Consider the following 15,473-nt stretch of genomic DNA (forward strand, 5'->3'; position numbering starts at 1 on the left):
GAATTTCCAAAAGAGAGAAATGTAACACATAACACCTTTTTTAAAAACAATCATTTAAAGTAGGTTGAGAAATTACAGAAATGATTGAATTGGCTGAAGAGCTCCTTAAACCCCTAATATCAATATGCTTAATGAACAATAAAAATAAACAGGGAGGAAAACTAGGAAAAATAAACAAATGAGACTTCTGAAACTGAAAAATATAGTATTGGAACGAACAGTCATCTGGATTAATTACACAGGAGACTAGACATTGCAGAATAAAAGAACTGGGAAGTAAAACACAGCAGTAGAAACTATTTAAATTGAACCAAAGAGTAAAAAGGCAGAAAAATAAGAATGGAAACTCAATGGCATGTGGGATAACATCAAAATATATAAAATATGTGTATTTGGAGATTCAGAATAAGGGATATGCAGAAAAATATTAAGATAAGATAAATGACATTTTCACAAAGTTATTGAAAACTGTAAACCCACTGATCCAAAAAGCTAAACAAACCCCAAACAAGATAATGAAACCATTCTCAGAAAACTTGACAATGTAATTACTGAAATTCATTGGTAAACAAACAAACAAACAAAAATATGTTAAGAGTAGCCAGGGAAGTTTGACACATTATATACAGGGAACAAAAGGATAAGTATTATTTACTGACATTTTGTTGAAGGCAATGAAAGTCAGATGACAATGTAATACATATTTAAAGTATTGGGATTTGGCATTTGTTACACTAAAATTGAATCAGCTATGAAAATACTTTTCAAAACTGAATGAAAATTAAAATGATTTCAGGTAAATGAGAGATGATAGAATTGGAGGCCACCAGACACACACTACACAAAATTGCCTCAGAAAGTTCTTCAAGCTAAAGGGAGATGAAAGCAGATGAAAACATGGATCCTCTCAAAGCTATAGAGACTGTGCTAAATGTTGATCCTCTATTAGAAGATTTAAGCAAAAATATTAGCAACAAACTATAAGATTCATAATAAATTTATAAATAGAATATATGACAATGATAGCACCAAAGACAAGAAAAAGAAAGTGGAAGAAAAGTATAGTGACTGACACTGCATGTTGTGACATAATATCATTTCAAGGTAAAATGTAACTGAAGATTAATAATTCAACATTGGGCTTTCCCAGTGGTTCAGTGGTGAAGACTCCACCTGACAATGCAGGAGACGTGGGTTCAATCCATTGTCTAGGAAAATCCCACATACCAGGGAGCCACTAAGCCTGTGCACCACAACTAGTGAGCCTGTACTCTAGAGCCCAGGGGCCACGACTACTGAAGCTTGTGCACCATAGAGCCTGTGCACTACAGCAAGAGAGGCCACTGCAATGAGAAACTCATGCCTGCAACTAGAGAGTAGTCTCTGATCTCCACAACTAGAGAAAAGCCCATGCAGCAGTGAAGACCCAGCCAGCAAAAAATAAAAATTACTTTTAAAATTAATAAAATTAAACATTATAATCACCTAAAAATCTGATATAATTAATAAACCAATACAGTATTTAAATTAAAATGATAAAATATACTCGAAGATTAAAATAAGAACAAAGATATAACATATACCAGCTGCTGCTGCTGCTACTGCTGCTAAGTCACTTCAGGCATGTCCGACTCTGTGAGACCCCATAGACGGCAGCCCACCAGGCTCCCCTGCCCTGGGATTCTCCAGGCAAGAACACTGGAGTGGGTTGCCATTTCCTTCTCCAATGCATAAAAGTGAAAAGTGAAAGTGAATTTGCTCAGTCGTGTCCAACTCTTAGCGACCCCATGGACTGCAGCCTACCAGGCTCCTCTGTCCACGGGATTTTCCAGGCAAGAGCATTGGAGTGGGCTGCCATTGCCTTCTCTGACAAACAGCAGGCAAGTACACTTAAACCCAATTACGTCAACAATTACATTAAATAAATAACTTAAGTACTCCAAATAAAAAACAAGATAATTAGACCAGATAAAATAAGACAAAACAATATACTGTCTACAAACTTTTATGTGTTTAAATATAAACACAGAAACATATTAGAGGTAAAAATTAAAACCATGCAAACACAATTCAGAGAAAACTCTATATAATATCTAAATTAATATCATACAAAGTCAGACTATAAGACAAAGAATTCATTCAGAGAAAAAGAAACATTTTATGATAATAAAATACAAAAGAAATTATATAGTATTGAAACTGGTGGGTTAAAAATAAAGTGATGCTTAGAAGAAAATTTAGAACCTTGATGCTTCCTTGATGATTACATTAGAATAAAAATAGAAACAGAAGGAAATGATCCAAGACTCCACAAAAGCAACCACAATCATAACTGAAAAAGAGGAATGAAAACTGAGCATAGAAATCAATTAAGAAGAAAGCAAATACATGATCAAGAAAATCAATACAGTCCATTAGTGATTCTCTTAAAAAGAACATTAACATGGATAATCTTCTAGCAAACCAATTAAGAAAAAAGAGGGAACACATTAACAGCACCAGTAACAAAAGGAGGAGTATCATTGTAGATCTTCCCAACATGTAAAGATATGAGATATGAACCAGTGTTACTAATTTGAAATTTTTTTGTAAAATGGGCCAAGTCCTTAAAAACATGTTACTTGTGAAACACAACTCACCAAAATCTGATACAAAAAAAGAGAAAAATATGAGTAAACTTATTTGTTAAATAAACAGAATCCATATTATAAAAATTTTCCACTAAGAAAACTGCCAGCTACAAATGCTAGCACTTCCACAGAGCTGAGAAATGACTCCCACAACAGGATAAAGGAAGAGAGGGAGGGAAGGAATGAGGGCAGGAAGGAAGTGTAACACAGAGGCTGTGGTGAATATATGAATTGACCTGCATCTTTCCAACCCTCCCCTCCTGCAATCCTTGCACCTTCATCCCCTCATCATTTTGCACTTCAGTACTGTAGTCCCTGGTGGCTCAGAAGATAATCAAGACTCTGCCTGCAATGCAGGAGACCCAGGTTTGATCCCTGGGTGAGAAGATCCCCTGGAGAAGGAAATGGCAACCCACTCCAGTAGGGTCACAAAGAGTAGGACAGGACTGAAGGAACTTGGAACGCTTGCACCACAGTCCTTCACAATTTGTGTATTCCCTCCCAGATCTTCCACCTGAACTCCTTGAAATCTCCTCGTTTTTTCAAACAAACTTCTCTACATTCTCCTCTGGTCATTGTTTCCACTCTGCTGCTGCTGCTGCTGCTGCTGAGTCGCTTTAGTCGTGTCCGACTCTGTGCGACCCCAGAGACAGCAGCCAACCAGGCTCCCCTGTCCCTGGGATTCTCCAGGCAAGAACACTGGAGTGGGTTCTCATTTCCTTCTCCAAAGCATGAAAGTGAAAAGTGAAAGTCAAGTCACTCAGTCGTGTCCGACTCTTAGCGACCCCATGGACCGCAGCCTATCGGACTCCTCCGCCCATGGGATTTTCCAGGCAAGAGTACTGGAGTGGGGTGCCATTGCCTTCTCCTGTTTCCACTCTATATTTCTCCTAAATATGGTACTTCACTTCCAGCATCCACTACTGAGGCTAGAATTTCTCTTCCATACCTGACTGCTAAGGTTGAGCAGAAGAAACTCCAAGAGTTTTGATTAAGATAATGAAAACACATGTGGTTCTAATCTTATTTTTGCTACATCACTACCACTGACTTTTCTTCACATCATTAAAATATGTCTGAAAATACAGAAAAAACAGACCAGGAAGAGGAAACTAGTGACAAAAAGAGAAATAGAAGGAACCTGGAACCGTTCATAAAAATGTGATAGTCTAAGTTACAGCAATGGTAGTCAGGGTGTACAAACCACAATCAGGGTTTAAATATTAGTTCAGTTCAGTTGCTCAGTCATGTCCGACTCTTTGTGACCCCATGAATCCCAGCACGCCAGGCTGCCCTGTCCATCACCAACTCCCGGAGTTCACTCAAACTCATATCCATCGAGTCGGTGATGCCATCCAGCCATCTCATCCTCTGTCATCCCCTTCTCCTCCTGTCCCCAATCCCTCCCAGCATCAGAGTCTTTTCCAATGAGTCAACTCTTCCCATGAGGTGGCCAAAGTACTGGAGTTTCAGCTTTAGCATCATTCCTTCCAAAGAAATCCCAGGGCTGAGCTCCTTCAGAATGGACTGGTTGGATCTCCTTGCAGTCCAAGGGACTCTCAAGAGTCTTCTCCAACATCACAGTTCAAAAGCATCAATTCTTCAATGCTCAGCTTTCGTCACAGTCCAACTCTCACATCCATACATGACCACTGGAAAACCATAGCCTTGACTAGACAGACCTTTGTTAAATATCAGAGCACTTCCAATTCTCTACTTCTAAGTATATCTTAACTGGAATTAATAACAAGACATCAGTTTTCTTAAGATAACATTGGGAGTTCTAATTTCACACAAAGTTTCAACATCACACACTCCATTTTTATTCAGATGCTGATTTATCAAAATATGGTAGAGACACCTGTAGTATTTCCATAAATTTATCTTAAGTTGGAACCATGATTATGACATTGTGACAATGAGGAAGGTTACTTGAGATGCAAGAAAACAGGTTTGTTTAAAACAAAAGTTTCTAACTAAAATTCAAAGTCACCTTGAAAATAATTATTTTTAATAAGAATGATAAAGAGAATGGAAGAAAACATTTTGAAGAGGTGAATAGATTTATGACATAAGTGCTGTAGTGGTTTCACAAATGCATACTTATCAAGCAGTTTTGTATGTCAGACATACCTCAATAAAGTACTTTTTAAAAAGGAAAAGAATTGTTTCCTTAAGGGCATCAACTAGAATCATCAAAGATCTGCTGAAGGTGAGATTAGAAAAGATCACTTTTCCAATGATCTTCCTCAACATAAATACCCAAGAGCTGATTGGCTGTGGCTGTTAAGGACCTACTGCAGATGTCTTCAGGGCTCCCCTGTCCCACCATCCCATTAGATGGGGTGGTACTATCCTAAGACCAGCCTTCTACCTTAGGGAATTCACTGTGATAACTGACAATATCTTCCTCCAGTCCAGTTGTTCTGATGTGATTAATAACCTGGACATCCAATCTGCAATTGTGATAACAACTAGAAACATCTCTGCCAAACACTGTGAGCACCCAGTCACACCCTAGTTTCACTGCTGTCTTTCCTGCATCCACCTTGGCATAGGTCAAACACACTTAGGTAGAACTGAGTACTTCTTAGGAGTCACATCAGGTCCTCTTAGCTTCAATTTAGTTCAGTTCAGTTCCTCAGTCATGTCTGACTCTTTGCAACACCATGGACTGCAGCATGCCAAGCCTCCCTGTCCATCACCAACTCCTGGGGTTTACTCTATCTCATGTGCATTCAGTCGGTGATGCCATCCAAACACCTCATCCTCTGTAAACCCTTTCTCCTCCCACCTTCAATCTTTCCCAGCATCAGGGTCTTTTCCAATGAATCGGTTCTTCGAATGAGGTGGCCAAAGTAATGGAGTTTCAGCTTCAGCATCAGTCCTTCCAATGAACACTCAGGACTGATCTCCTTTAGGAGGGACTGGTTGGATCTCCTTGCAGTCCAAAGGACTCTCAAGCATCTTCTCCAACACCACAGTTCAAAGCATCAATTCTTTGGTGCTCAGCTTTCTTTATAGTCCAAATCTCACATCCATACAGGACTACTGGAAAAACCATAGCTTTGACTAGGTCGGTCTTTGCTGGCAAAGAAATGTCTCTGCTTTTTAATATGCTGTCTAGGTTGGTCATTGCTTTTCTTCCAAGGAGCAAGCATCTTTTAATTTCATGGCTGCAGTCACCACCTGCAGTGATTTTGGAGCCAAAAAAAAAAAAAAAAGTCTGTCACTATTTCCACTGTTTCCCCATCTATTTGCCAGGAAGTGATGGGACCAGATGCTATGATCTTAGTTTCTGAATGTTGAGTTTTAAGCCAACTTTTTCACTCTCCTCTTTCACTATCATCAAGAGGCTCTTTAGTTCTTTGCTTTTGGCCAGAAGTGTGATGTAATCTGCATCTAAGGTTATTGATATTTCTCCCGACAATCTTGATTTAAACTTGTGCTTCATCCAGTCCAACATTTCTCATGATGTACTCTGCATATAAGTTAAGTAAGCAGGGTGACGATATACAGCCTTGACTTACTCCTTCCCCAATTTGGAACCAGTCTTTTGTTCATGTCCAGTTCTAACTGTTGCTTCTTGACCTACATACAGATTTCTCAGGATGCAGGTCAGATGGTCTGGTATTCCCATCTCTTGAAGAATTTTCCAGGTTGTTGTGATCCACACAGTTAAAGGCTATGGCATAGTCAATAAAGTAGAAGTAGATGTTTTTCTGGAACTCTCTTGCATTTTCAGTTATCGAATGGATGTTGGCAATTTGACCTCTGGTTCCTCTGTCTTTTCTAAATCAAGCTTGAACATCTGGAAGTTCACAGTTCATGGACCACAGCCTTGTCTAACTCAATGAAACTATGAGCCATGCCATGTAGGGCCACCCAAGACAGACGGGTCTTAGTGGAAAGTTCTGACAAGACATGGTCCACTGGAAAAGGAAAGGCAAACCACTTCAGTATTCTTGCCTTGAGAACCCCATAAACTCTTAGCTTCACTGCCTCTTATACGTGATGCACTTCAGCTGCTGTGTTGTAAACTTCAAGACTTCATTTTCCTGCTCCCTCAACATCCTTGCAAATTGGTGTGAGCTCCACACTCGATTCATCAGGTACACCAGTGTGATGAGATTTTCCCTGCCACACGTCCCACTTCGGGCCTCCTCTGACTGTGACCTAGGGACATTTAAATGCACCACTGAATTTCTCTCACACCTTTTCCTTATGCAACTGCACCATGACTTCGGGTATGGTCACTTGTCCATGGGTCTTCACATGCCCTTTTGGGGTCACCATTGTTTGGTTGAGCCTGTTCTATTGGCACATCACCCACATATCAACCTGATGGAGTGTGGTGACTCTGACTTTTAGGACTAATGAGGATAATAAACCTTGTTGCCTACAACTCTCCTATGACACCACCCCCCCATCAATGTAGCCACACCCTACTGACCATTATGTCAAAGAATACAGAACAATTACCATGCTGAGACTGTGTCACAGAGCTCGAATCCAGAAGCTAATCTGTATGAAACTTTTGGCCTCACCTCTGCCTCCTGTGACACATCACAAAGACCCTTCACCCAAGTATGTTCTAAAAACTGTATCCGTAATCTCAAGTCATTCTGGTAATAAGACAGAGGCTTTTCCTGCTAGAGATCCCCACACAAACCAGACAGGACTTACCTGAGCAGACTACTCCAGCATCCCAGTCGTGGGAATAGCTATCATTACGATAGTCTATAATATTAGAATGCCTACAGTCACTGACAGTTGACTCTGTCCCATCACATGAAGTATACAAAAGCCAAATGGGGCCAAGTCCTGGCCCAAAATAAGCCCCTCCAGGAAAACCAATGGCAGCTCCACACCCCAGCTGTCTGCACACTACAGATGCATCCTTCAAGGTCCATTCCAGATCATCCACTGTGCCCCATTCTCCTTGGTGCTTCACTTCCACTCTCCCCTCACAGGGGTGGGCTCCATCCTTCAGCCTCAGCTCCAGTACTGCAAAGGAGACACACAACAGGAAAGATTTTAGGAGACTTAGAGTGGTATAATATTTAAAACATTAGCTCTCTGAGGAGCAAAACAGTGCATGGGATATAGTATTTCCTGACCTCTGTGGTATAAACATTCCCAGCATGGCCAACTCTAAACCCCCAATGTGCCATCACTGAACCTGGAGCAGGAAGGGAGGCACCAAGTATTTCTCAGGAGCCTGTAGAACCAGCTCCAGGGACACCACCGAGGACAGGCCTTCAGAGACTCTGGATGCTGCCCTCCCTATAGATGTGCCCAAGGGTACTTAGGGTCCAGCTTCTCCATCTCAGTTGCTCATGGCCCAGGACCCAGGGAGGAATCCTCCCTCTCCTTCCCTGTCCATAGGAAGCATCTCATCCATTTCGGGAACAGAGGGCTGGGATAACAGGCTCTAAAATGTCCTGGTTATTCCTGCCATCTGGTGTTCATGTCTTTGTGTAATTCCACACTCCAATGTACCTGTAACACGCATCTAACAAATGGAATTTGACGAAAGTGATCAGATGTCACTTTAGCGATTAAGTCATAAGATGACTCTGGTTTCTGCATATAAAAAGGATTTCATTAGCAGGAACATCATAGATGGAGACATTACCAGTGTTCATTTCAGTTCAGTTGCTCAGTCGTGTCTGATTCCTTGAGATCCCATGGACTACAGTACACCAGGCCTCCCTGTCCATCACCAACTCACGGAGTTTACTCAGACTCATATCCATTCAGTCAGTGATATCATGCAATCATCTCATCCTCTGTCGTCCCCTTCTCCTCCCACCTTCAATCTTTCCCAGCATCAGAAGACTCTATTTTTTTTTTTTTAAAGAACTAACCAGATATTTTGCAATTCCCTGATAGCTCGTTGGTAAAGAATCCTGCAATGCAGGAGATCCCGGTTCAAATCCTGGGTCAGGAATATCTGCTGGAGAAGGAATAGGCTACCCACTCCAGTCTTCTCTTGGTCTTCTCTTGTGGTTCAGCTGATAAAGAATCAGTCTGCAATGCTGGAGACCTGGGTTTGATCCTTGGGTTGGGAACACCCCCTGGAGAAGGGAAAGACTACCCACTCCACTAAGGTCTGGAGAATTCCATGGACTGTGTACAAAGAGTCAAACATGACTGAGTGACTTTCACTTCTTCAATTCTTCAACCATATATTTTGAAGTTGAATAATAAGTGACTGGGCTTCCCAGGTGGCGCTAGTGGTAAAGAACCTGTCTGCAAGTGCAGGAAATATAAGAGACTCAGGTTCAATCCCTGGCTCCGGAAGATCCCCTGGAGGAGTGCATGGCAACCCACTTCAGTACTCTTGCCTGGAGAATCCTATGGACAGAGGAGCCTGGTGGGCTACAGTCCATAGGGTTACAAAGAGTCAGACATGACTGAGGCAACTTAATATGCACAATACAATGAGTAAACTGAAGAATTCAACACAGAGATTCAACAACAGACTTGACCAAGGGAAAGAAAAAGAAAAAAGAATCAATGTGTTAGAAGAAAGATTAGTTGAAAGCATCCAAATAGAGGAGTCAAAAGAGAATGAAAGGAATATAGAAAGCCAATGGACACCATAAAGAGAAACAATGTATGGACCGGAGTCATAGCAGAAGAAGTGAAGGAGAAAAGAATTAAGGGCTGAGGACTTCCCTGGTGGTGTAGTGGTTAAGAATCCACCTGCCAATGTAGGGGACATGGGTTCAATCCCTGGTCCAGGAAGATTCCGCATGCCGCAGAGCAACTAAGCCAGTGTGCCACAGCTGCTGAAACGTGTGCACCTAGAGCCTGTGGTCTCCAGCAAGAGAAGCCACTGCAGTGAGAAGCCTGTGCACTGCAGCGAGGAGTAGCCCCTGCTTACCACAGCTAGAGAAAGCCCACATGCAGCAAGGAGACCTAGCACAGCCAAAAATAAATAATTAAAAAAGAAAGAAAGACAAGCTGCGAATTTCCAAACCTGGGGAAAGATCTGGACATCTTTGTTCAAGAAGCTAATAAGTCACCCCAAAATTTCAATCCAAACAACCTTCTCCAAGACTCACAGAGTAAACTGTTCAAATGCAAAGAGAAAGAGAGAATTCTAAAAGTCGAGGCACGTGTACCCCAATGTTCATCGCAGCACTGTTTATAATAGCCAGGACATGGAAGCAACCTAGATGTCCATCAGCAGATGAATGGATAAGAAAGCTGTGGTACATATACACAATGGAGTATTACTCAGCCATTAAAAAGAATACATTTGAATCAGTTCTAATGAGGTGGATGAAACTGGAGCCTATTATACAGAGTGAAGTAAGCCAGAAGGAAAAACATAAATACAGTATACTAACGCATATATATGGAATTTAGAAAGATGGTAACAATAACCTGGTGTACGAGATAGCAAAAGAGACACTGATGTATACAACAGTCTTATGGACTCTGTGGGAGAAGGAGAGGGTGGGAAGATTTGGGAGAGTGACATTGAAACATGTAGAATATCATGTAAGAAACGAGTTGCCAGTCCAGGTTCGATGCGCGATACTGGATGCTTGGGGCTGGTGCACTGGGACGACCCAGAGGGATGGTATGGGGAGGGAGGATGGAGGAGGGTTCAGGATGGGGAACACATGTATGCCTGTGGCGGATTCATTTTGATATTTGGCAAAACTAATACAATTATGTAAAGTTTAAAAATAAAATAAAATTTAAAAGAAAAAAAAAAAAGAGAAGAAAAAAATTCTATCACCCAAGAGAACTCCCATAAGGAGATCAGTGGATTTGTCCAAAGAAACCTTGCAGACCACAACAGAACAACTGGTAACATACTCCACCCTAACTCAGTGGAAAGCAGCTCCCAGGGAGGGAGGGACAGGAGAGAGCATGAGAGAAAGTGCTCCCTACAGAGTCACAGCAGATCCTGGGAGGGGAAAGGACCATCCCAGGCCCCCAGCACATCAGGAAATGAGTCACAGGGACCGGGGCAGGGACTTGGGAACTTATACACGTGGGGCTGCACATCAACTGATCTTTACAAACAGAGGGACAAGTCGTTCATTGGAAGAACTGATGTGGAAGCTGAAACTCCAATATTTTGGCCACCTGATGTGAAAACCTGACACATCCGTAAAGACCCTGAAGCTGGGAAAGAGAGAAGGTGGGAAGAGAAGGGGACGACAGAGGATGAAATGGTTGGATGGCATCACCGACTCAATGGACATGAGTTTGGGTAGACTCTGGGAGTTGGTGATGGACAGGAAGGCCTGGCATGCTGCAGTCCATGGGATCGCAGAGTCAGACACCAGTGAGCGACTAAACTGAACTGAACTGAACTGAACAGACAAGAGGTCCCCTCTCCTGGATGCAGGCTTCTCTGCTCCCTAATGGACACCTGGTGGGAACAGATGAGGCCAGCAGGCAGAGCCTCTCACAGAGCCCAGTGCTAGGCACACATGGCAACAAGCAGAGGGGAGCCCGAGAGATGGGGGAGAGGAGCCAGAGAGAGGCAGGCAGGTATATGATTATCGCTGATCCAATTACATGCAGCGGTCATAACACCCAGCCCTGTGAACACCCCGTGTGATTCACAGACCAAGAGACTCACTCCCTGCTCAGCAGCTCTGTTCCTCTCACACAGACAGGCTCCACCTCCCTTCACACACACACACTCACACACACACACACACACACACACACAGGCTCACACACTCCCCCCACACACACAGCCTCACACACTACTCACACACCCCTCACTCACCCTCACTCACCCACACATACTCCTCACACACCTTAATACATCACTTGCACACTCTTCACACACTCCACAAACACATACACTCTTCACACCCACATATACCCTCACACATACACACCCTCACACACTCTCACACACACACTCTTCATACCCTCACACACACACACACCCTCACACACTCCTCACCTGCACACATACACACACATATACACACACACAATCACAGAGCCTACAGGAGCAAAGACACAGGAAACACAGGGAACCAGGGGTGGTGCTCACACACCAGGCAAATGGAGCGTGTGGGAACAGCCCAGAGTCCCAGCTGAGCTCAGTCACTGGACCTTCCACACACTGACAGCCACTGGGACTCCTAGAAGCTCCCTGAAGACAAGGGAGACCATGGAGGGGACTTAGGCTGACCCAGCTCGATCCAGACAAAACCTCACAGCTCTGTAAAATCTGCCACTATGACCAATGGACATTCCCCCACCCTCCATAGGAGAGGAACCAGGATTCACATCAGCATGGTTCTTTTTTGGTCAGAAACACTGAGGCCAGGTTCCATAACTCCAGACACCTTTCCCTTCATCAAAGCATCCTCTCCCCTGCTGTGAACTGGGACAGAGGGGAGCTCCTACCTTGACCACCCACCAGGGTGCCAAGGAGGAGGACACAGAGTCCCCGCAGGGAGAGGTGTCTTCCCAGAGCCATCCTGACCCCACGTCCTCAAGGTCACAGTCCCAGCTGCAGGATCAGCCTGTGAGGAGGCGTCAGGGTGCCGACTGGGGTCTATATAGACCACCCCTTACACCCTCCTGCCTGAGAGCCAATAGCGACACCTTTCGCCATTTCAGGCACTATCAGAGGCTGCATCTGCCACTTTCTGAAGCTCAGACACCAATGAGCTTCTTAATCTTCAACATCTCCTTATATGAGCAACATGGTCCTTTGACCTCCTGCTTCCATAGTCCTGACAGCTAGGTCCCACCACTGGGACTGGGGTAGAAATGGTTCATCAAAAATCATGAGTGCCTTTCTCTCCCCTGATCACCCTGGTCAATATCTGCAGACTATGAGATCTCACAGGGTCTGGGTGTGGGATCTGTTGACCCGTGGAGAATAACTTTTGTGGAATCAAGTATTGATCTTCCCCGGCACTGAGCTCAGGGTGGAAGCAGAGAACTACAAGAAGTCTTGAAATACAGGAGTATTTATCAGGTCAGCAGAAAATGAGGACCAGGAGTACAGGAATTCACAGGTGACTGTGAAGCCATGAAGTGAGACCCATCAAGTTGGGGGGATGAGATTGCAGGGTTTCCCCCCTTCTCAGACTGATCTGTAGACTTGGTCCTGGAGCAAGTGCCTGCATGCTCAGTCATGTCTGACTCTTTGCAACCCATGGACTGTAGCTCACCAGCTTCCTCTGTCCAATGGATTTCCCAGGCAAGAATACTGGAGGGGGTGCCATTTCCTTCTAAAGGGATCTTTCTGACTCAAGGATCAAATCTGCTTCTCCTGCATTGGCAGGCGGGTTCCCTAAAGGGACATTCAGATGTGTTAAATCCCTTTCCCTTTATTGAATTTCATTTTATGTGAAGTATCTCTTTCAGCTAGTCACTAAACGAGGCTGACAGAGAGAAAGAGATTGCTATTAAAGGAAACAAAGAGAAAGTAGGAGTCGTCATTCAACTCTAGCCCACCAAAATAGGAGCAGGGATCTCTAGACGAAAACATGGGGCTTCACTCTTGGCTCAGCCAATAAAGAATCCGCGCACAAAGCAAGAGATGTGGATTCGATCCCTGGGTCGGGAAGATCCCCTGGAGAAGGAAATGGCAACCCACTCCAGTATTCTTGCCTGGAGAATTCCACGGACAGAATGGCCTGGGCAGCTACAGTCCATCATGTCGAAATGAGTTGGGCACGACTAAGTGACTAAACAATGAAAACAAGAATAAAATTATACTTTAGAAAGACTAAAGTTTTCTAAACTTCACATGTACCCCCTTTATATGCTGAGAGTATGGTTTGATAAGATTCAGAATACATTTGTACTATAAAACCATAACTAAAGAAGATGCAAAATATAATTTAAGGGGAACAGCTCCAGAGAGATGGGGAAATAGAAAGTCTGCTACATGATAGCTGCAGGCAGGGGGCAAAGAAGGGGTGACTGAAGCAGAGAAGAGAAAGGGGTTCATGCTGCCTGAAACCACCAATGAACCCACCTCCTCTGTTCTGCATTTAAGAGGAAAGGTGGTGGCAAGAATGGAATCCCAGGTGGGTTGAGGGGAGAGATCCAAGCAGAAGGGATGGTGTCCAGTGTAGCCATTGTTGCCTTGTTCTGTTTCCACTCATCAGAGAAGCTCCCAGATGCTCCCCTGGAAGGTACCTCAGGGATGAATAGAGAGACTGAGAAGGGCCATAAGTGATGCAAGATAGAGCTCCCCAATCGAAATTCAAGGTCACTAATGTGCTGCTCCCTTTCCTCATGCCCCCTCAGGCTCAAGATTCCCATGATGCAGCCCTGTGGTCCACACAAGCCCACCCTGAGGCCCCCTCACCCTGACTCCATCTTTTCAGCACAGACGTGGAAGCAAGCATCTGTGACACACAGGCCCCAGGGTCCCCACCGGAGCTCAGAGACAGCTTCAAGAGCTACCCACGGCCCACCTTAAGGTCTCAGTAGGGCCAACACTGAGGGCAGCTGCAGGTTAGTCCACAGCCCTGCCACATCCCCCACCAGAGAACCCCTCATCCCAGTCAGCAGACACAACTTCTCTGTCCCGCCATGCCTGTTCTTCCTACTTGAGATGGGAGAAAAGACAGTTGAACACGTGCTTTTCTTCCTCTAAATATGCTAATATTTACCCATTATTTATTTAAGTATCACTTCCTTGTCATCTGGTCCTCTCACTCTCAAGCCCAATGACTGTACCTGACCCCGTCTCCTTCTATATCTGGACCTTTAACACATTAATGATAAAAACTTATTATAAATATCAAAACCAAAATTTACACTCAGTTGATGAAGTAAGACCAGGATCTGCTCAGTCACTTAGAATTGATGCTCTACTCCCTCTGGGCCCAGAGTCATCATTCCTTACCCAGATGTGGAGTCCACACCATCACCAGAAACCACCAGCCAGACACCGAGAACACAGGACGTGCTTCCTGAGGTCTAGTCATCCCTCCCACAGGGTGACACAGGGATGCGTTTAGTGAACCAGGTACACATGGTCTCAACTTGGGATGGAGATCTCACAGGTAAGATGCTGTTAGCAGCTCCAGACCCTTTATAGAAAGGGATGGGCTATAAGGAGCAGCAAACTCAGGGCTGGCAGCCTGTCCCCACAGCACCCTCTACCCCAGAGCTGGGGGTGCAGGGTCAGCATGGACCAACTCACCCTCGGATGAAGCTACATCTTTCTGACACGTAAAGAAATCTCAGTATCCAATCTCATCAAAGATTTGAAGGAGGAAAATTTTAGGGAGGACACTAACCCAGCTGTGTCCACAATGAACATGAGAGAGTGCAGTACAGGGTCAGGAAAACAGGCTCAGGAGCCAGACTGCCTGGTCTTGACTCACAGTTTAGCCACATGCCAAGTGTGGGCCTTGAACAGGGGGTTCTTACACTCTCTGATTAGTAAAAGGAGGGTGATGATCCCACCAAGATGACTGATTTTGGTGAGGATTAGGTGAGTTGGCATTAGCATGTGATATTACAACACTAGTTAACAGTAGTACATGTGCTGATGCTGATGTGCTCAGTCGTGGCCAGCACTTTGCAAACCCATGCCAGGTTCCTCTGTCCATGGAACATTCCAGGCAACAGCAGTAGTGCATAGTCGTAGTATTATGTACTACTGTTAACTTGCTTTCCTGATGGCTCAGATGATAAAGAATCTGCCTGCAATGCAGGAGATCTGAGCTCGGTCCCTGGGTCAGGAAGATTCTCTGGAGAAGGAAATGACAACCCACTTCGGTATTCTTTCCTGGGAAATCCCATGGACAGAGGAGCCTGGAGGGGCTACGGTCCATGGAGTCGCAATGAGTTGGTCAGAGCTGAGTGACTAAC

At 44.2% G+C, this 15,473-nt stretch overlaps 1 protein-coding gene across 1 annotated transcript in view; it reads right to left on the reverse strand.

The window, feature by feature from the left end:
• LOC147372850 (antigen WC1.1-like) overlaps positions 1-12,243 on the reverse strand; it is a 53,431-nt gene extending 41,188 nt beyond the window's left edge. Inside the window, exon 1 of the mRNA XM_086404356.1 lies at positions 12,204-12,243. Coding sequence (XP_086260482.1) covers positions 12,204-12,243 — 40 coding nt within the window. The remainder of the gene's footprint in view (positions 1-12,203) is intronic.
• Positions 12,244-15,473: the final 3,230 nt, after the last annotated feature.

Source organism: Bos grunniens, chromosome 5 (assembly GCF_055505025.1).
Source record: "Bos grunniens cultivar Pamir isolate PY7600 chromosome 5, Bosgru_T2T1.0, whole genome shotgun sequence".
Classification (NCBI taxonomy): domain Eukaryota; kingdom Metazoa; phylum Chordata; class Mammalia; order Artiodactyla; family Bovidae; genus Bos; species Bos grunniens.